The sequence below is a fragment of the Mesoplodon densirostris genome, chromosome 20 (assembly GCF_025265405.1).
Source record: "Mesoplodon densirostris isolate mMesDen1 chromosome 20, mMesDen1 primary haplotype, whole genome shotgun sequence".
Lineage (NCBI taxonomy): Eukaryota > Metazoa > Chordata > Mammalia > Artiodactyla > Ziphiidae > Mesoplodon > Mesoplodon densirostris.
Genome location: NC_082680.1, coordinates 32235070 through 32257992, shown reverse-complemented (window position 1 = coordinate 32257992; position 22923 = coordinate 32235070). Strand labels below are relative to the sequence as shown.

The window sequence follows — 22923 nt, the reverse complement described above, 5'->3', positions numbered from 1 at the left end:
CCCAGGGTCAGGGAGCCTGGGAAGGTGGTCTTGCTGGCATCCCTGGGGTGTGGTCCCCAAGCAGAAGGCAGGCGTCACCACTGCTGGGAGGGGATACTTCTTGTGGTCCCCGGCCTGAAAGGGATCTCTCGGATCACACAAAAATTAGGGGGATTCCAAAGCCATTAGGGAAGCACGCCTAATTGTTTGTGGACGATTCAAAGCTTGCTGACGGTCTAGGAAAACGGCAGAGGGCAGGGAAGGTGGAAGTGCTGACGAGGCTCGGGGGCGAGGGGCACACATGAATCCCACTCCCCATCACAACCTCCGAATGACTTTCTTCTCCTCTCTCGAGCCTTCCAAACGGAGTCCCCCCAGTTAAAACATAAAAGGATGACTTTTTTTTCCCCAAAGAGGGAAACTTCCCACAAATGTAGAAGCACAGGGCAGAGACACTTCTCTTTAGCATTGCTGGTGAGGGATTTCACCCGTTTTCTAGTGAGGCATGGCGAGACGTTAAATGCCAAGAACACTCCTGATGTTCTGTGTGTACCTGGTGTCGCCTCCTTCCCAGCCCACCTGAGTAACCTCTCCAGTAAAGCTGGAACACATCCACCCACAGAAAAGACGGTGAACCCAGCAGGCCGCCGCCCTCCTCAGCACCCTCCCCCCACCCCGCCCCCAGCCCCGGAGTCTAACGCCCTCTGACCCACTGCTTGTCTCCACGTCTGAGGTTGCCCCGACAGTGACGGTCCACACGCACTCACACACAGTCACACACACGCGCGCGTGTGCACGCGTGCATACACACGCACACAGATGCACACCCATTCCCTGGGCAAGTATTGGAGCCACTCTGGCCTTGGAGTCTAGGAAAACCACCCCCTGTGGCCCGAGAAGCATCAGTCACGTGGGTGGGAAGAATCTAGTAAAAGAGAGGAGTCTGCTTCACCCCCCCTGCCCCCGGGGTGGGGTGTTGGGATGTAGGAGGATGTGTCATCCCTTCCTGGGGAGGAGGAGAAGCTGGATGCTTTCACAATGAGTCACGCAGGTTAACTCAACAAACTCCTACAGACACTTGAGAAATGTTCATGCTATTTATGAACTCAGAATCCAAGAGGAAATCATGGAAAGATACTGGTTCAAAATGAAGACGAGGTGAACTTGGGCCTCCGAGCTGGTCTGATTAGCCAGCTGCGTTCCAGGTGAGGTCCCGGGAAGACCCAGGAAGGTCTGTGACTTCAGCCTCCCTGATGGGCTCTGGGACAGGGTTGGCGCTTAGCAAATGAGAGCTGATCACTAGAGCAAGTGCCTGCAATCTGCACGGCCATAGAACACACCAAGCTGCCCTTAGAGAACAGAGACCTTCCCAGGCTTTCTCTCCTCTCTTTCCCAGCCAGACCTGCCATCTCTTATTTACTGCTTTCTCCAAGTTCCCCAGGGTTTCTATGCTTCTAGTCTCATCGTCCCCTAGAGCACAATGTTTACAGCAGTGGGCTTGGCTCCAGATTGCAGAGTTCATATCCTGACTCTACCCCTTATATGCTGTGTGACTTTGGGCAAGTTTCTTAACCTCTCTGTGCCCCCGTTTTCCGCTCAGAAAATAAGCACAGTGAGAGCACCTACCTTCCGATCTTGCTGTGAGGATTGAATGAGTTCACACTTGTAAAATGCTTAGAACAGGGCCTAGCATGCAGTAAGCACCCCCAAAATGTTTCTTCTTTTTCTTTCTTTTGGTTTCTCTACCAGCACCTCTTCTGGTCCCATGGGCATCAAAAGACGCATAGAATCTGTGGGTGTAGGGGAGGGCATTCCAGACCCGGCAAGAGGTGTATCCTGTGATGGGAGAGGGCTGGGGAGGGCATTAGAGTGTTTCTTGCCTGCATCAAGCTTAGCTCTCACGAACTTTGCATTTCCAGACACACAATGTCCATCCCTGCCTGCTCCGGTGTCACCTCCTCAGAGAGGCCACGTGTGTCCAGGGCTGCATCCCACATGGCTCTCCATCCCTTTCCTTGCTTGGCAATGATCACTTCCCCATAGGAGACGTGTACCTGTGTCTTACTGCCCTAACCACTTCCCTTCTCCCATCAGAAGGCAAGCTCTGTGAGAACAGGTTTTCTCTCTGTCTGTGGACGTGCTGGGTCCTCAACCGTCCCAGCACCTAACAGGCACACACATAGTTTTTAAAGAAACAAATGAATCTAACAACTATCCTCTCATCTTCCTCTTTGCATAACCATCTTTGTGACGGTTGGAAACTCCCTTCAACCTCATGATGGGAGACATTTCAAACTTTAAAGGCTGTACTATCGTTAGAAATAAATTATTCTTGTACGTAATTTTCACACCATTTCCTAGAGTAGGCATATTTATTTTGTTGACTAACATACATATTTTTAATTGACAAGTGTTTGTTTCTGGATCCCCGCCTTCTGTTGGAAGAATGCATGCCCTTTATCTTCTAGAACCAAACACCTAGAACACAGGGGGCTCCAAATAAGCATCCGTGGCATTGAAATTGATCCCAGTGACTCCCTAAAAACTGGCAGCCCTTAAGTCTTGGTTCAAATCTCACTGCTCAATAAAAGATTCCTGCGAGTGCCATATTCCCCTCTGATCTCAACCTTTCCTTCGTATTCCTGGAACTTCTTGTTCAAAACTCTCATTTCCTTTTTAAAAAGAATTTTACTGGAGGCTAGTTGATTTACAATGTTGTGTTAGTTTCAGGCATACAGCAAAGTGATTCAGTTATACATATACATATATCTACTCTTTTTCAGATTCTTTTCTCATATAGGTTGTTATCACAACATATTGAGTAGAGTTCCCTGTGCTCTACAGTAGGTCCTTATCGGTTATCTATTTTATATATAGTAGTGTATATATGTTAACCCCAAGCTCCTGATTTATCCCTCCCCCCAACCTTTCCCCTTTGGTAACCATAAGTTTGTTTTAGATATCTGTTAAGTCTGTTTCTGTAAGTTCATTTGTATCATTTTAAAAATTAGATTCCACATATGAGTGATATCATATGATATTTGTCTTTCTTTGTCTGACTTACTTCACTTAGTATGATAATCTCTAGGTCCATCCATGTTGCTACAAATGGCATTATTTCCTTCTTTTAGAAGGCTGAATAATATTCCATTGTATATATGTACCTCATCTTCTTTACCCATTCCTCTGTTGATGGACATTCTCATTTCCTCCTTTTTTTATTAATTAATTAATTAATTAATTTTTAGTTTTGGCTGTGTTGGGTCTTCGCTGCTGCGCGCGGGCTTTCTCTAGTTGCAGCAAGAGGGGGCTACTCTTTGTTGCGGTGCACAGGCTTCTCATTGCGGTGGCTTCTCATGTTGCAGAGCACGGTCTCTAGGCGCGTGGACTTCAGTAGTTGCGGTACGTGGGCTCAGTAATTGTGGCACACGGGCTTAGTTTCTCCGTGGCATGTGGGATCTTCCCAGACCAGAGCTTGAGCCCCTGTCCCCTGCATTGGCAGGTGGATTCTTAACCACTGAACCACCAGGGAAGTCCCTCATTTCCTTTTAATCATACACTCATGGAGTATCTCTTGAGCTATTGTCTTACTGAATCTTTAACCCGTTTATTGTTCTATGTATTTTCCATATAGCTATATCTTTCACCTCTACTAGTTTGCAATCTTCCCAAGGCTAGGAACGACAGAATATGCTTATTCACGTCTGCCATCGTGTTCTCGGATTGCGCATGGCAATTCAGCAGTTTGACTGGAAGGGTAAATGAATGAGGAGAAGCAGACCTATCAGTACCACTAAGTCCTGCAGTGTCAATAATTTACCTCCACTACCGCCACCCTAAAAGCGCCTGTGGAACTAAAGGTTGATGTGGATATTGACAATGATTTTCCTTTGGAAATGTTGATTGGCCTCCAGGTATCTGATTTCGGAAGTCCTGGATATGTCTTTCTCTGAAGGCTAAGAACTAGCTCAGTCATTACAGAAACAATAATGGTTGTATTCGTGATAATTGATTCACTGCCCATTTCTCACTTTCTTTCTCTAATACTTATCCTTCCTTTATTTAGGAGTTCAAAGTCACGGTGCTAAGAAAAGTCATGTTGAAAGGCAGCTCATGGGAGTGGTTGTCAAGGGTGATTTTAGAGTAAAAATGAGGTCTTCATAAAGTCATAACATTTTGGAGATGGGAAGAAGATCAATACATCTATAACATTTTATTTCTTTCAAAAGATATGAAGCCAAGGTTTCAGAGAGGGACCATCTAGTCATGATTCATCATTGTCTAGCCTTGAAATGTCCAAATGAGAAACATACCTCAGGATTCACCTGTGGTAGGTGGGGTTTTCTGCAGATGAAGCAGGATGCAGAGAAATGTAGATCAGGCTGATGACTTATAGCTTATTTCCTCACCATTTTTCATTTAAATAATTATAAAAGGGGTGATAAATATACTGCATGAAAAGATATACGAAAGAGAAGCCAGCCAGAATTCACAAGAGGATTAAATAGAAAGATAATGGTCTCTATTCAATTATTAAGAATACTATGATGAGCCCTGTGTGAGATATTACGTGTGGCATCTGCCCTGTTGCCTTGGTAGTAAAGAGAAAATAGGACCAAGAAGTAGAAGGCAGATGCCAAGGTGCTTTTCTGTGGTAGCCACTAAGTACCCTACTGAAAGGAGCTTAAGAGCATCTCGAAGAAAAGAGCCTGCCTTCCTGTTGTCAAGTTGTGAAAAATGGCAAATTTCAGGGGGCCGTAGGTAGGCTGGGTGGTAGCTTAATTGAGTTTGATTGCCTTGAAATGTTTTGGCTCCGGGAAGAGAGGGGAAACCTCTTCAGTCAGCAATTGGCCAGCTGGGTCCACCCTTGACCATCGGGGCCTGAATGAAAGGGGAGAGAAGTTGGTTCTACTGCAGAGGGTCCCTAAGGGTTCCACTGCCTTGGGGCTGAGCAGCCAGGGCAGCTGGGCAGGCTTAGCACCTGCTTCTTGGACCTTTCCTCGCCTGGTTCAGAAGGGGTTGGTATTGAAGTCACGGTTATGATTCTAGAGAACTCAACTGGGGTAGCCTGGGATTAAGGTCAACCTTATAGTTTCAAGACTCTCCATTTTCCCCACCCTCTGGGAAGGACACTTTCAATCATCTCTAATTAAACCTTTAATATAACGAAAGAGAAACAGACACAGATACAGAGAACAATCTAGTGGTTACCAGTAGGGATAGAGAATTAAGAGACACAAACTACTATGTATAAAGTAAATACAAGGATATATTGTACAGCACAGGGAAATATAGCTAAATGTCATAATAACTCTCAATGGAGTATAATCTATAAAAAAATATTGAACCACTACATTAGACACCTGAAACTAATATGATACAGTAAATCAACTATATTTCAGTTAAAAACAAAGCAAAACAAATAACACTTTAGGGCCTGGGTTCATAGAAACAGTGGTCGAACATTTCTGCATTGAACATGCCTTGGAGCAGTGGCTGGGGTCTTTTCTGACTAGAGAGAATGGCCAAATTAATAGAGGGGCCCTAGTTGCACTCAAATGTCCAAGGCTGAGCAATTCTTTCTGGAGGATATTGAATTTCACGTTTCTCACATGCCCTAAAAATACCTTAGGCTCATGTAATCAAGCAAAAGCCAGGGCAACTACCTTCACCCTGCTCCACACACCACCCCAAGCATCCGATTACTCTTTGGTGACTTTGGGTAAATTATTTAATGTCTTTGTGCCTTCACTTTGTCTTCTGTAAAATGGGGACAATAAGCTACCTCATAGGGTGGTTGTTGAGGATTAAAGGTGTTAAGACATCTAAATCACTTAGAATGGTGCCTGGCTTGTAAATTTCAGCTATTATTATTTTCAAATCGTTTCCTTCTCCTGCCCTTTCATCTGTATTGCATTGTCACTACAGTAAAGTATTATGGGCCACAGGGCATGGAAGGGGTCACCCAGCATCATCTTCCCAGGCCCCAGTTCCTAGTGGATGTCCCAAGGCCACCTCTGCCAATCTGGGAAAGCCTTGCTACACAGGCTGGACAAACTTGGGGCCCCTCTGGAATTCTTCAGGAAAGTCTCCAGGTGGCTGGCGATGGACCACCACCCATCCTGGCTGTGTCCCTTTAGGGAGAACTGTTCAAATAAAGGATCTACTGGGTGGCCATGCAGGGCTGTCTGAACTGACACTTGAGCATCCTTCAGAAACTCTGGAACCATGGGTTTCATTGCCGATACGCAAGCCCACTGGGCAATTTGAAAGAAAAAAGGGGTTTCCATCTTAGCATGTGCAAGTGAGAAGTGAGTGTAGTTGTGCATTTTCTCCAGTTATCACACTCTTCTTCCCATTCTAGCAGGCTACAGGGGCAGGTTCCGAGAGGTGTGGAAACACTGGGTGGGCATAGTTCAGTCAATGGGACCATCCCGGCAGCGCATAGCATCTCACACATGTTTTCCAAAACGTGTGTAATTTCCGCCCCGCGTCTGGGCTCCGCAATCAGCAGTCAGGCAACATGTTCTGAAGCATCAGTTCTGAACGTAGCCAGTGCCTCACACTGTGGGGAAAGCGAAGCATGATGGTCCGATGTGGACCGGTGCACCTGACGACGGGGGATGCTCTTGGCAGGATACTGATGCCTCTCATGAAAGCTCACCACTTTCCCAGGCTCCGCAGAGAGGTATGAACTCTTGCAGACCTGTCTGCCTCGTTGTCCTGGGAGTGAGGAGACGGAGCTGCTCTGTGGGGCCTGGACCGGCAGTTTAGTGCTGATGGAGGCTGTGGGTAAGAGCTGGGAGGTGCGGGCTGCGGTCTGGGATCCTTGCCTGCAGCGCAGTCCACCTGGGATCGTAACCTCCCCACCTAGGAAACGACAGTGGTTCCAAGGCTATATCTGCAGGGACCATCATGGCTCATGGGGAAATGAACAGTTTGTCAAACAGCCCTAGACATCTGATTTTTTTTTTTCACTGATTTGACAGTTACAAATCGGAATCAATCAATTCAGATTCCAATGTGGCTAACGTTCACTGAGCCTCTGGTGTGTGGCCAGGATCGTGCTAACACTTGTTTTGACCCGGCTTGGCTAAAGCTCCCATTCAGTTGAGATGCTTATTGAGAGTGGCTTCTGTGCGGGGCATGGGGAGTCTGAGATGCACAGGAGAAGATGCCTCAGCGCATCCTTACTGCCCTGTCTGGTGGTCCTGGGTGGTCCTAGAACTTCTCAGCAGAAGCACTTGCTTGTTCTCAGGGCAGTTCGTTCTTTAGGAATTCCAGGTCTATTTCTTATCCAAAAAGAGAAATGGATACTGAGGCTGAAACTTGTTATTGTACATAAAACATTGTGTTCTCTTCATCTGGTTATTTGATGAGAAACTGATGTTCGGTGCCTGTTGGCTTCTCACTATTGGGAGAATAATCCCGTGCCCTGCAGACTTGCCCCTCCAGCCCCCTTCCCACCCTTCTCTTCAGCACAGGGACAAGATTTCCAGGGCGGTGGGTGGGCACAGAGACCCCTGCAGAGGTCAGGCTTTGCTTGCATCGGCAAACTTGACTGTGGGCGTGCAGTGCTGGGGGGCGGGCGGAATGTGCGGGTTTCTGCTCCTGATTTGAAAATCAGAAGAGAGATGACAGACATATAAAAAGGCATGTTGATTTTTCACAGGGCGGGGGGGAGGGGGCGCGGGTATATTTTTAAAATCTCAATACTGAAACATAGTCCCAGCGGGTAGCTCAGGCGCTCATGGTCAGGAGTCAAATTCCACAAGGTCACGTCCAAGAGGGTCCTGCAACTAAAGAGATCCTTTCGATGGAGCGTCAGTATCTGTCTGGTCCCAGGGCTAAGGGGAAGCCCTGTGTGTACGTGAAGAGAAAATCCAAGATTCAGCTACACTCTCCCCGCCTCCCCGGTGTGATCTCGGGTTTAACGTTGGCCCTCCGTGGAATCCATGTAGCACCTTCTCATAGGCTTAAAAATAGACTCCAGGCCTGCGAACCCTCTTAAGAGGAACACGATAGAGCCCAGTGCCAGCACCGTGGCACCTGATACCCAGCTCCGATCACTTCCCTAAATAGGCGCCGCACTCGGGATCCTTGTGCCAGCTGAATTGGCGCGGAGCTCACCACACAGAATTAAATGGAAAAACAAGCCAGGCTCTCTTTCCTCGCCTCTCTCTCCTCTCTCACTACCAAAGGTCTGAAGGAGTCACACTGGATTTCTTGGTTCATTCAACACGCCAGCTGGAGCATCTATTCTGTGAAGTTCCTTCCTAATTAACTGCGGAGGGGGTTAGGGCAGGAGGGTGCAATAGTGCACACACGACGAAAGACATTTCCCCCCGCCCCGCCCGGTGATGCTCTAGGTGGTTCGCAGACTCCCCGGGTGGTTGACCACTGCCCCAGTTGGTGATAAGCCAGCCTGCCTTTCTGAGGAAAGGGTGGGGCTCCTGGCACGCGCCCTTATCGGCCTCGTACAGAGACTTGGGGGGCCGGGGCAACTCCCTGAGTGCGCGCGGGGCGACGCAGATAGAAGAATGGAGGGGGGCAAAGCAAGTCTTGTCAGCAGGGGAGGAGCTGTGGACCCGGGCTGGGCTCGGGAACAAGGCTTCAGCTGTACACGCACCCTCAGAATTGGTTCTACACTACAGAGACAATGGAAATTGAAAATGATGCAGTGTTTGTCTTTCTCTTTCTGACTTACTTCACTCTGTATGACAGACTCTAGGTCTATCCACCTCATTACAAATAGCTCAATTTCGTTTCCTTTTATGGCTGAGTAATATTCCATTGTATATATGTGCCACATCTTCTTTATCCATTCATCCGATGATGGACACTTAGGTTGCTTCCATCTCCTGGCTATTGTAAATAGAGCTGCAATGAACATTTTGGTACATGACTCTTTTTGAATTATGGTTCTCTCAGGGTATATGCCCAGTAGTGGGATTGCTGGGTCATATGGTAGTTCTACTTGTAGTTTTTTAAGGAACCTCCATACTGTTCTCCATAGTGGCTGTACCAATTCACATTCCCACCAACAGTGCAAGAGTGTTCCCTTTTCTCCACACCCTCTCCAGCATAGCACAGGGAGATCAGCTCGGTGCTTTGTGACCACCTAGAGGGGTGGGATAGGGAGGGTGGGAGGGAGGGAGACGCAAGAGGGAAGAGATATGGGAACATATGTATATGTATAACTGATTCACTTTGTTATAAAGCAGAAACTAACACACCATTGTAAAGCAATTATACTCCAATAAAGATGTAAAAAAAAAAAAAAAAAAAAGCCTTGGTGAACTAAAAAAAAGAAAATGATGCAGTGAAAGAAAGCCGAAGAGTCCAGTGGCTCCAGCAGCATGCTGGGGATGCCTGGGGGCCTTATCCCGCCGTGAGTGTTCTGGCCTTGCAGAAGCGGTGGGGCCCTAATTTTCCAGCGTAGAAGCAAAATCAGTCACACTCCCTACCTGGGAGCGGGAGGCGGGAGTTAACCTTTGACCCAAGCTTTGGTGAAGGAAGGGAGGGGCGGAGGAAAAAAGAGCATCCCTGTCGTTTACTGAGGACCTACTACGTGCCTGCAGTGGTGCTGGGCATTTTTACACAATTCTCACAATACCTGGGGGTGGGGACAGGGGAAGGTTATTTTCATGTCACTGACGAGGAAGCCCATGCTCAGAACAGTTACTTCCTTTTATCAGAAGTTACACAGCTTGACTGTTCGCCGCCTGCTAATTTTGAGTGTTTTAAGGCTGCCCGGAAAAGCAAATGATGACGTTGCAATTCAGTGAAGACCAGGTCTGACTTGACTGAGGATTAAAATGAGAGGAGCAGGAGGCCCTCTGCCCTCCAGTGACCTGCAGGGGGAGAGAAGTGGTCACTGCTCGGGGCATGAGGTGCTAGGTGGCACGTCTGTGGAATCCCGGGTCTGCCCTGAATCTCAGCTTTGACGTCCCTGTAGAGAGGAGCCAGCCTGGGTCCAGGCTGACTGCCGCCTGAAGCTCTGTTCCCCCAAAGCATCCTGGGGTTCACCTGAGAGCCCCGCGCACCTGGGATCCTTTGCTTCAGGCTTTTGAGCAAGAAGAAGCATCCTCCCAGTTTCTGGAAGAGCTAAAGATTCATGGGGGAGTTCGTGGCAGGGGGGCCCTGGAGCCGTGCCAGGATCCCACTCCATCCGGGGGTTCTGCATGCTGCATCCCTTTCTTCTCCCCACACTGTCTCCTCCTGACGTAGCTGATGTGCCCTGGAGGATAGAACTCCACGGCCGAAGCCTCCAGCACCTCATTACGCTTGTCTGTGAGGAACTGCAGAGACAGCTGGTAAAATATTTAGCACAGTGGAAAAAAACTGCACACGCCATGAACCTGGAAGATAGAACAAGGGGTCCTTACCAAGCACCCCTCGTCTTTTTCTTTAGCCCATCAATTCCTTTCTGGTCCTTTGCCTTGGTTGTTTGCTTTGGTTTCAGTGATTCTCACAGGCAAATCTCCTGGGTACACTAAATACCTGTAATAAAAGCACAGCCCTAAGGTATGAAAAAAAATTAGGAAACAGGCAAGGAGCAGTTGTCGAAGGTATGGGAGTGATGGAGGGGTGAGGAGAGACAGTCAATTAATGGTAAAAAAAAAAATAAGGGCTTATCTTTCTAAATCCCTAGAGCCCAAAGCAACCCTTCCAAGTCATCTAGTTTATCCTGCACTTCTCTACACCATATCAAATGATGAGTTATGTTTCTTTGCTACCCTGAAGATCTCCAGCAAAGATTCAGGTCTTTCTGAATAATGAGTTCTGTTAAGTCACATCCCTTACCACTGGAAAAATTCTTTCTGTCTGATCTAAACCTTCTCCACATCAATTTAACCCCATGATTGACAGTTTCCTTATGACCTGAGGAAATGTTCATACAGCAGTCAGCACCACTGCCCAGGTCTGTGCTAGTCACATAGGGGAGCAGGTGGGAAAAGTGAAGGAGAGGGACTGGGAATACAGGACACGTGAACCAAGCTGCCTCTACCTGTAGGAAGCTTATAATTGAATCATGGTGGTTATGGCACCTGGAAAGGGGTACCATAGAAGTAGTCCCAATCTGAGATCCAGGCTCTAGTGCTGGAGGGGTTTACATCTTAAGGGCTATCTCCTTGAGCCTTCTCTTCTTTATTGTCGATCATCCCAGGCCCTTTAACCACAGGCCTGATTGGGTAATGTGCCTGAAGTTGTTTCCTTCTTGTCCTCTTGGGCTTTGTCTGCATATCTAAGTTGCAAAACCTCAACCCTACTGAGGTCACAACCAGAGTCGAGAATTCTTGGCAGTCCTTGCGGAGCAACTGAGCCCTTGCACCACAACTAGTAAGCCTGCACTCTAGAGCCTGCGAGCCACAACTACTGAGCCCACGTGTCACAACTCCTGAAGCCCGCTTGCCTAGAGCTCGTGCTCTGCAACAAGAGAAACCACTGCAATGAGAAGCCCGTGCACCGCAACGAAGAGTAGCCCCCACTCGCCGCAGCTAGAGAAAACCCGCGTGCAGCAACCAAGACCCAGCGCAGCCAAAAAAAAACCAAACACAATTTTTGGCAGTCCTGAGTACTCAAGTCCTCTGATAATACCTCAGTCCCTTTCCCATTCTCTCAACAGTACCATGGGTTGTATTCAGCTTCTGGTCCACTATGACTAGTTCATCTTTTTTCTTTGTGATTGTGTATAACCCATAGCACTTATGGTATAAAGAACCCTGGGCTTAGGAGTTGTACTACCTGGGTATCAGAATTAAGTTGGGAATTTTTGCTATTTAACTTTGAACATTTCACTATACGTGTAAGATCTCAGTTCATCTCACCTTTAAAATAGATGTGCTGTCTAGAAAGAACTCTCAAAATTCAGTAATCAGAAAAGAAACAACCCAATTTAAAAATCGGCAAAAGATTTGAACAGATACATCACCAAAGAAGTTATGTGGATGGCAAGTAGGCCCCTGAAAAGATGTTTAGCCTCATTAGTCATTAGGCAATGCACATCAAAACCACAATGAAATACTCCTACACATCTATTAGAATGTCTACATTAAGCTAACTGTACCAAGTGTTGGCAAGGGTAGGGACCAATGGGAGGGGCTACAAAGTGGCAGAAGGAAAGTTTTGGAGGTGATTTTGGAGGCACATTGTCTTGATTGTAGAGGTGGCTTTATAGGGAGATAAATATATATATACTTACTAAATGGTACATTTTAAATATGCAGTTTATAGTGTCAATTACATTTCAATACAGCTGTTAAAAATGGTCTGTTTTTCAGTTCATCGTGTGAGTCAATTGAATTAGTGCTTTTGAAACTCTTATATGGTTCATATTGTTCAGCTGCCATTTGAGTAGGGCATTTCTCTCTCTCTAAATATTAATGTTGGAACAGTGCTTTGGAATCCCTTGAGATATTGCACTGGGCTATGATCAGGGCTGTTCCAGTAACCATAATTTATTCATTGAAGCTCTCTATGTAGAGGCTTTTAGCAAATCTGAGAGGCAGTTTTAAGAAGCACAGAGCAAGAGACCTGCAGGGTAACCCGTGTCTTTAAAATGTGTGCATTTTTGTGCTCGGAGAAGGGGCCGTGGCGACTCCCCCAGCCAGACACCTGCCTTTGGTACAGGGGTGTGGCGTTTTCCACCTTTCAGAGGTTGCCCGTCCTCTGATTGTGTCGAGGGTCTCAGGCCTGGAAAATTCTGATGCCGCTGCCTTCAAATTCCAGTGTTTTCATCCACATGGGAGAGGTTAGTTGCATTATACACTTCAGATCACTCTTTTTCGGCAACATCCTGTCCTTCTCTCTTGATCTGTATTTATTCCATTTATTTGGGACGTTCCCCTAATTGTCGAATGGATTTGAAGAGCACCTTACTTTGTTTCTTTTGCTTGAAGTAGAGCTAGTTTATAATATTATATTAGTTTTTAGTTTCAGGTGTACAGCATAGTGATTTCATATTTTTATAGATTATACTCCATTTAAAGTTATTATAAAATATCGGCTGTATTCTCTGTGCTGTACATTACATCCTCATATCTTATTTATATTATACCCAGTAGTTTGTACCTCTTAATTCCCTTCCCCTATCTTGCCCTTCCCTCACCCCTCTCCCCACTGGTAAGCACTAGTTTTCTGTATCTGTAAATCTATTTCTGTTCTGTCCTATTCATTTGTTTTATGGTTCTGTTTCCACATATAAGTGAGAAAGCATAGTGTTTGTCCTTCTCTGTCTGACTCAGTTTCACTAAGCATAATACCCTCCAGGTCTATCCATGTTGTTGCCAATGGCAAAATTTCATTCTTTTTCATGGCTGAGTAATATTCCATTGTATATATGTACCACATCTTCTGTATCCATTCATCTGTTGATGGACACTTAGGGTGCTTCCATGTCTTGGCTATTGTAAATAATGCTGCTATGAACACTGAGGTGCATGCAAATTGGTGTTTTTGTTTTCTTCGGATAAATAGCCAGGAGTGAAATTGCGGGTAGTCCTATTTTTAGTTTTCTGAGAAACCTCCATACTGTTTTCCACAGTGGCTCCACCAATTTACAAGAGCACCTTACCGTGGAAAACACTCAGTTTTTTTCTAACCTCAGGGTATCCCGCGCGTTGTCCCCTCCTGGCACTGGGCACACTTGGGCTGGACATCTTGCCATTGTTGCTAATGGAAGGGCTTTGGGTCAGCTGGCCCCTCTGTTTACTGGTCCTGACCTTCACCTCCCTGGGCTCAGTTTCTCCATCCACACAACTACAATAGCATCTTCTACCTCAGGAGGCGCCTGCGACGGTTAAATGAGGTAACGCAATATGTCCACCTAATAGGTACTCAGTGGGTTAATTCTTCCCAAACACACAGCTGTCTGGTGCCCCCCATGCTTCGGGGCAGGAGGGGTGGGAAAAGAGCATCTGGTGTCGTGTCTAAACTGCTATATGAAGAGAGCATGAATCTGGGCTCATGATACAGAACATCCATGTTGGGACAAGCAGTATCGCCAGCGGCTGTGACAATCTCTGTCACTGCTTCTGCTGGCTATTGTTCATCACTCAGCGTAATCCCTGGTGTCTGAATTGTCAGAATGCCCCCCCCCACACACACACACACATGCTCTTGACATCTGTCCCCGAAATGGCCGCACGAAAAGGTGAGGGTGGTCCCGGAGCAGAATCTGGGAGCTTCCTCCGGCCTTGGGTGGCATTCCCTAAAACACCGTCAGACTGGAGGGATGAGGGAGACGTAGTAACACATCCGCGTCTCAGCTTCACTCCGCCGCGCGGCTCCCGGCAGCAGCTGGAAGAGGCTGATGAGCTGGCATCTCAGGACACGCTGCAAGAGCTAGAAACATGCGGATCGGTGATGGGGCATAAATAGCCTCTGCTGAGCTCGCCCTGGCCGTCTCCGCCGGCCCCGGGGCCCACTCACCCGGGCGGTCGGGGAGGCAACAGGCAGGGCGGGAGCGCCATGCAGCGTGGGGCTCCCCACCTCGCCTGGACGTGTGCGCCTCCCGCCTGCAGCCGCAGGACGCGGCCCTCCACGCGCCCGCGCCGCGGGGCTCGGCCGCAGGCGCCTCGTCTCCGGAGATCGCTCCGCGTTACCTTTCGCGTCAGACGCGAGGATGAGGAGGAAATGAAGAGGCCCCACTAGCGGCTGGCGGGCGGGCGCCAGAGTCCGCGCGCCGGAGCCCAGCCGAGCCGAGGCGAGCGGCGGGCGCCTGTATTTTTAGCCTGATGCCGCTTAACTTGCTGGCGCTCCGCGCGCCGCCGAGCAGATAACGGGGGAGGGGAGCCGGCCGCGGGCTCGGATTTCCGCGCCGGCGCCGGACGATGGCAGCGCGACCGCGCAGGTCGGGTCCAGACGCAGCGGTGAGTGCCAGGCCGGCCCGCGCCGGGCGGGGTCCCCGCCGCCGCCGCGCCCCTCGCCGCGGGCTCGCCGGGCGCCGGCCGCCAACTTCCCCGGCGCGGGCGCGGGCGCGGGCGCGCCAGCCGCCCTTCTGTTGCCTCACGTCCGCGGGCGCCGAGGCTTCTATAGCGGGATCCGGAGGAAAATTCCTCTGGCCTGGAGGCCGCCGCCGCGGAGGGGCTGGTGCCGGGAGGCGGCCGGACCCGTGGCCGGGCGGCCGGGCGGGCGCGCGGAGGTGCCCGGTGGACAGTCCCGCCGGGCTGACTCTGCGGTGGGGGTCGACCGGCCGCCCCTCGCGGGGACCAACTCGGACCCGCGGGGATGCCCCGGCCTTGGCCTTGGCCGGAGAAGGGCCGCCTCGGGCGCCCGCGGCTCGCCTGAGTCCTAGACCTTAGAAACACGAGCGCCCGGAGGTCCAGAGTCAGCGGGAAATGAATGGGGGTGAGAGGGAGCCGGGGGCTCCCCCGGCGAGCTGTGCACTGTCCCCATTTTAGCAGTGGAATTGAGGTCTGGGAACTTGTTCGAAGCACAGCATCAAGTGGTGGAGCGGGGCTTCACGCCAGGTCTGTCCACCGTCAGGGTCCACTGTGGCTTTTCTCACATCCTGCATCACCCAGCCTCCCAGCATGAAGCTGGAAGAGCGCAGGAATGGACGGGGTTTTCTCCAAGGCCTTGTACTTGTGCGGAGAGGGCATAAGAGGACCCGGGACTCTGGCTTACACACCTCGTTTCCTCAGTGACACCTTTCATAGCACAACTTTCTGGAAAGAAAAATGAAAGAAACCTAATGAAAGCGCACACTGGGGCCCAGGGTTCACTTCTGTTTCTCTATCGTCAGTAGCCTAATGCAGGGGCCACACAGGTGTGTGCAGGCGGGCACTGCCTGTTCTTTCTTGGAGGCCCGACCTGGGCTCCAAGGAACAGCCGGGCGCTGAGTATGAAGGCACTCTCCGATGTGTAGGGCCACCCGCATAGGCCAAGCACCGCCTGCTGTACTTGGACTTCTGGATGTGCTGCAGCCCCTCAGGAAAAGGTCCAGAACCTCTACTGGGAGTTCTGACAGTGACTCTGCCTTTTGCCCAAGCAAGACCCTTTGGGAAGGAGATACTGTCTTATCACTGTTTACAGAAATTAATGAGGGCTCAGTTTCCATTCATCTTTTTAGATGAGATTTTGCACTGGGAGACCTTGAAAAAGTCAGTCATGATTTGTCCTGGGAAAACTGAGGCCATCTCAAGCCCCAGAGAAGGGGTGAGGAGGCCCTGGCTTCTCCCACCTGGTCTAAACCTAGACTCCGCCTGGCTCCGGTGTTTCGGCAGCCTCCCCTGCCCCTGGGTGCAGGCTTGCTGACATTTAGCTCCCTGCTTCCGGCTCTCCCTCCCCGGACACTGGAGTCCCCTCTGCTACTTATCTATTGCTATATTCGTATCTGCCCCACTCAGGAAGTGCAAGTTTAATAATAGTCAGGCGTCTCAGGTAACCCAGGGTTCACCTCCCTTTTCCGAACGAGCAGCCCTGATGAGAACTTGAGTCCCAAGAGGAATTCCATTCCCTTCCTTTCCCCTCTGCTGCCTTCCTCCTGAAGCGAGGGCTGAAGTGGGCACAGCCTCTGAGTGCAGGCGGAAGGCTCCCTCCAGCCAGAGCTGAACTGGAGTGGAATCTCTGGGCACTAGGACATGGCTAGTGAGGAAGCACTGCTTAGATTCCTGCCCAGCCAGGATTCGCTGTGTGACCTCGGACAAGATGCTCAACGTCTCTGTGACTCATTTACCTCATCTGTGAAGAGGAGACAACGAAAGTACCTGCCTCTGGAGATGATTGGGAGGAGCCAGTGAAGTCGTTGGTGCGGGGGGCTTAACACATAGGAAGGGCTTTATAAAGGTAACTTGTTTCATTGTGAACAGAAGCTCGGGGACATCACATGGCTTCATCTGTAGGGATGTGGGCCGGGTGTGCAATGAGATGTGTGTGCTCCCTCCTCCCCTCAGTGCTGGCAGTTTCCTCAAGGGTAAAATTAGGTTAAAATAAAGCTCAAGATGAGGAAGGGGCAAAGGCGCAAGTGGGCAGCCTTGCTGTGGGTGCTCAGAGGGGTGACAGCTCTCAGTGGTGGTACAGGGTTTAGGGCCATCGTGGACTGATTTTTCTGGATGCAACGAGCAGCTTTCTTTAGCTCCTCTGGTCTCTCTGCGCAGAGAGGCCTCTCCGAGGCTGCCCTGCAGGGACGGGGCACTCAGGGAGGGCCAGGGTCTCTACTCCAGTTTATCCTAGCGCTGAGATAGTCTGGTTCGTATTTTGTCATTATTGTTGTTTTTCTGGTTGGTATTTACTCGGGTAAATATTCTAAATGGAGCATATTGGATTCTTCAGACTCTCTTTCTGCCCTCCTGGGTTACAGACTGTTCCTAGACGCACCAGGAAACGGCACCTGGGACGGGTCATTAAGTTGCAGGAAATTGAGTTAGAGATTCAGCAGAACAAGATGACGAGAGTGGGTCTCATATTCCAAAGAGGGCCATTTGCTCTGCAGCTGAAATATTCTCCGGCACCTAGGAGGTGCCCACTGCGTGCCTGTGGAATGGATCACTTTCTAACTCTGTCACTTTGTTTTTCAAATCACAAGGGCAGAGACCTATATTCAGAATTTTTACTCTCTCTCTTTGCCCTAGCCCGATTCTGGACTTGAAACAGGACCTCAGGAAATAAGTTGTAGAATTAAAACTGGGGGATACACAGTGGAATGACACCATTATTACCTACAATCCACCTGTAAGATACCCTGAGGATCCTACCTGGGTCCTGACGACTCTATGCCCAGAGAAGACTAAAAAGAAAATGAAAAAGCCTTAGCAATTGAACTGCACCTCTAACTATCTAGGTGACCTTAGCTGGTCACTTTATTTTTACCATCAGTTTTATCATCAGGGAAGGGAAGGACTGGGACTGGATGATTCCTTCCTAGAGACCTGTCTTGGCCTCAACGCAGCAGGTCAAGGTCAGAGCCGGGACCTGCCGGGGACCCTTTCTCTGCCATAGATTCACTGTTTAATTGGGAAAGGCATGGGGGCCCTCCCAGCCCCTACACCTGTCATGGCTTTCTGGTCACCCTCAGGTTTGAAATCGCTGAGAATGCACCTCGGGGTCAAGGGCAGTAGGAAGGTTTTGGCTTGATTCAGGGAGTCCTGGGCTGATCCCTGAGTGTTAACTAACACACAACTTGGGCAAGTTATTAACCTCTCCAAACCTCAGTTTTGTCACCTCTAAAATGGACATAATAATTATACCTGCCTCACAGGTTGTGATCAGGCTTGAAAGATAGAATTGATTGATATTAGTATTATAAGTTCATGGTTCAATTAGACACACAACAGAAACTATTGAGCCTTCTTCAGCCTCATCCAGATTGGGCTTCCCCAGCCCTCCGTTTATCTGCTTGTCTGTCTGTCATAAATATTCTCCTTTGCTTCCTAGATTCAATGCTTTTAATCGTGACAGCGTCATTAGTTGGTGTTACATCTATTTGCATCCACCATACTTAGGTTTTCATCCCACATCCTATGATTGTGCTGCAGAAGATAGTTTGGACAAGTGGGAGATGTGTCTCTCTCTAATAGTCTCATTTGGGGGAAATAATGTACTATATTTTTTTCCAGACAGCTGAGTGCAGACAGGCTTTCTGAACCAGCAGGCACAGGCAGACATTTTCAGAGGGACTGAACCTTGAGCCTGATTTTTCTGGGAATCCAGCTCATGAGGAACCAACAGATAAATCCTCGCCTGCGGTGGCAGGGACGGGGGCACAGGGCAGCCCTCCGGTGTGAAGATCTGTAAGGCTGGAGAATCTGTCCTGCCCTGGATTAACTGTTTAATTGGTGAAGGTGTGCAGGCCTGCTTTGGTTTAATTGTAGGACTCTGAGATTGTTGGCTGTAGATTCTGAATCTAACGTGTTTAGGGACCGTCATCCCTGTGACTGCTCTAACAGAGTACCACAAACTTGGTGGCTTAAAACAGGAGAAATATCTTCTCTCACAGTCAGGAGGCCAGAGGTCTGAGTCAGGGTGTTAGCAGGGCCACGCTCCCTCCAGAGGCTCCAGGGGAGACTGTTCTTGACCGCTTCTAGCTTCTGCTGGTTGCCAGCTTCCTTGGCTTGTGGCCGCGTCACTCCGACCTCTGCCTACATCTCGTGTGTGTGTGTGTGTGTGTGTGTGTGTGTTCTTCTGTCTTTTGTAAGGACACTTATCACTGGATTTAGGGCCAACCTAGGTAATCTAGGACAATCTCATCTCAAGACCCATAACATAATTACATCTGCAAAGACTCTTTTTGCAAGTAAGGTCACATTCAGAGGCTCCAGGGGTTAGGGTGCAGGCGTATCTTGGGGGGCCACGGTTCAGCCCACTACAGCACGTTCTTGGAGGAGGGGAGCATGGAAGGAGACAGCACCCGTGGGTGGAGCTTCTGGAGGAGCAGCATAAGCCCCCCAACCCTAAACTCCCCCCGCTTCACACGTGGCTTGTCACGTGACAGCTCTCACCTGTTAAACTCACCCAGAGTGCACACCGTGTGCAAGCACCGTGCTCAGCGCTTGTGCTGATGTAATAATTATAATCATGTATAACATTTCCTTTCAGCTTCACAGCCAGGGTGTGGGAGAGGCCTTGTCCCCCTCCCTCCCTGGCTTACAGATGAGAACACAGGAGCAGGGGTACCTGCAGACTGTAGGGCCCCCCTAGACGCAGGGGAGCTACTCGGAGCCCCTGCAGTTGTCTGCCATCCCCCCAGCTCTCACTCTCCGGCCATCATTCATCTCTAATACAAATCAGTGTCCTGGGCAGGATCTGGATGGGCCTGTAGGTGGCTGAGCCTCAGCATACAGACCCCAAGTGCTTTATCGTCATTCAGGAAAACTGGCGAGGGGCACCTGCCTGGTCAGATGGCAGAGCCAGACTGCCTGCTGTGCCTCTTCCCTGCGGTGTGAACCTGCACAAGTCACTTGGGCTCTCTGGGCCTCCGTTCCCTCATCTGTAAAATGGGGACGGCAATAGTGCTTACCTCTTGGGGATATTTTAAATGACGAAATGCATCTCTGTGTGTGTGTGTTGATACATATTATATGTCAAGTACCGATAATGGTTCTGGGCACGGTAGTAAGTGCTACGCGCTGTTTACTTAAAAACAAAACCACAAAATAGCATCAAAGAGCTTGCGTCTGGTTCCTGTGGTGCCTCCATCTGTGACTCAGTGGGTGGGGCCGGGCCGTGTGCTTTGGGCTCCTCAGGAGGAAGGCGGAGCCCGTGGAGGCATCGAGGCAGTGCGACGCCAGGCCTGCTGAGCGGTCACTGGTGGAATGGGAACCCTCTCGAAGGCCGGCCCCTCCCGGGTCCTAGCCAAGATCGCTTGCTCATAAAAACATCAAAAGGAAGGGAGGCTGGGCTCTGAAGGCCACCCTGCACGTGGGCCGAGAGCCGTCTGTCCAGGGGCTCCAGGCCCGTACACGCCTGGGGACCATGGTGGGCACCTGAACAGGAGGGTGTGCTGGCTGCCGCCGTGACCTTGGCCCTTTTTCACAGCTCTGGGCTTGAATGGATCGTGAGATCTTTGTCACACAGACCCACTCACAGCTGCTCTTTCTCCTCACAGGCCGACGCTGCTACCAGCTTTCTGAGGGCAGCGAGATCAGGTAACTTGGACAAAGCTTTGGACCACCTGCGGAATGGGGTAGACATTAACACCTGTAACCAGGTAAGTGAGATGCAGGGTGCAGGCAGGCATGTGGTCTCTGAAGAGCGGCTCTTGCCTGGTGCCCTTTCCTGAAGGCTTGAATCTGCCTCTATTCACCTTTTCCCAGTGGCCTCAAACATCTCTCAGGGCTCCCGCCCGCTGAAGGCCCTAACCCTGGTGTTTGTGGCCCTGCAGTGGCCCAGGGCCCCATAGAGAAGCGCTGGTGCGCGAACAGTGTGGGCTGCACCCGGCTCCCTCCCCTGCGGCCTCTCCCCTTAGAAGTCTCGGCTGGTCCCTGCTTCGGTCTTAAAATTTGTGGCCTTTGAAAGTGGGCTGGAGGAAGGGCCTTTGAAGGATGCTGTGTCAGTGGTGACATTCATCTCCTTTGTCCACCAGCGGCCTTTGTGGGTGTGCTGCTGGGCTGAGAAGGAAACCGTGCTGAGGACTTGCTCCGTCCTATGCTGACAGAGACTGAGAACTAGTGCGGCTGAAAGGGCTTCTCTGGATGTTTCTGGTGCTGAGTGACAGGGCTTGGTTTGGGGAGGGGGAGGGGACTGAAAGTGTGCAGGGTGGATTGGAAGACAGAGAGTCAGGTTTGGGGCCAGAAATCTAGGCGCTGACTGAATCATCTTACTCCCAAGAAGGAGGACAGGGGTGTGGCCAGGGCCGTGGATCGGATGACTCTTGTTGTGTTTGTTTGTTTCTGCCAGTTGTTCAGGTACACAGCTGATTCCGTTTCTGGTTGAGAAGAAAGTTACCGATTGTAACTTTTTAAAACAGCATCTTAACCATTAAAAAAATTGTTTTAAATTGTGGTGAAAAGCACATAACATAGGATCGACCATCTTCAGCGTTTGTAAGTGTACAGTTGAGTGGCCTTAAGTACATCCATGGATGTCACCACCCTCCATCCCCGGGGCTCTTTTCATCTCGTAAAACGGAAACTCTTCACCCATTAAACAGCAACTCACCCTTCCCTCCTCTCCAGCCCCTGGCGACCACCAACCTCCTGTCTGCCTCTAGGAATCTGACTGCTCCGGGTACCTCATGCATATCAGTGGATGCATGCAGTGTATGTCTTTTGTGACTAGCTTATTTCACGGAGCACGGTGTCCCCAGGGTCCATCCGTGTTGTGCTGGACTGGATGACTTTTACAAGCCAGCAGGGGAAATACCAGGAATGCAGCTTCACTTTTCCGCTGGCGGCGTGCCTCTGGCCCCGGGCCCTCAGCCTCACTTTCCTGGCCCTCATCCTACTTAAGACGGACACTACCCTGTGCCAAGACCCCTTTTGGATCCAGTTGGTCTTCTGTGGTCTAAATCCACAGCTGGAAGATCAGAGAGGATGGGGCGGGGGGGAGGGTGTGATGGGAAACAAGTAGGTGTGTGATACGAAGCAGCGGCCATGGCCGTGAACTTCAGAGGGGAGACAGGCGTGTGGACGGACTTGGGGGTGCAAACTAGATGGGGAGAAGCAAGCCCCCCTTGTGTCATCCCTCCACCCAGATATCCCAGCCTGCACGCGTCCACAGGCCTGAGGACATTCGAGGTGATTCTAAGTACATGTACAGCCCTAAAGGTCGCCTTTGGAGAGATTGACACTCTGGACCCATTTCTTTCTGGGGAGAAACAGTAGGAGCAAAGTCTGGGGGCCAAGGGAGAGTCCTGGGATCAGAGGGCTCAGGAGAGGGGCTGTGTGAGTTGTCGTGGTGTCGCCAGCCACCCCCGGCCCCGTGGGGACGCCCGCGGATGCATTTCTGGGCGGCAGGGATGCGCGTTCTGGCTTCCTTTGTTCAGGCCCAGAAACCCAGCTGAGTGTCCGCAGTGCGCCTGCTTGAGACGCACCAGCCCCTCAGAGGCCTTCCAAGGGTTAAGACGCCAGCTCTCAAACGAGCCACTTAGCAGAAATGGGGGCAACGGCATGTCCCTAAGCCCTGAGCCAGAGCTGATTTTCCGCGTGAAATTGGAAGATTCTGACGACACCGGGAGGGAGGGGCTCGGTCCTGATCGGGCAGCTGCTGGTGAGGCCCCGGCGTGTGAATGGCCTGTCCCTCTGCCCTTGCTCCTCTCAGGCACCTCCTCCTCGGTTCATCTCAGGCTCCACGAGCGTGAGGCAAATGTTTGCACCTCATGGACACGCTTTCCGATGGGCTTCGCGCCAGAGGAAACTGCTAACTGCTGCAGGCGAGGAAATAATGTGGCGGGCGGCTGTGTGAAAGGAGGGCTCCCCAAGGTGCGCAGCCCCTCCCGCTGGTTCAGCCCCGCGGCTCCTTCCCCCCCCCCCACCCCAGATCTGGGCCCTGCTGCTGCTCTTT

The 22923-nt window shown here is 50.3% G+C and overlaps 1 protein-coding gene across 3 annotated transcripts in view; it reads left to right on the top strand.

Moving 5' to 3' along the window:
- Positions 1-14536: 14536 nt before the first annotated feature.
- The window catches only part of ANK1 (ankyrin 1), a 98002-nt gene continuing 89615 nt past the window's right edge, over positions 14537-22923 (top strand). For all 3 annotated transcript variants that reach the window (XM_060085844.1, XM_060085842.1, XM_060085843.1), the window contains exons 1-2: positions 14537-14852; positions 20528-20629. In XM_060085844.1, coding sequence (XP_059941827.1) covers positions 14814-14852; positions 20528-20629 — 141 coding nt within the window. In that variant the 5' untranslated portion in view covers positions 14537-14813. The remainder of the gene's footprint in view (positions 14853-20527; positions 20630-22923) is intronic.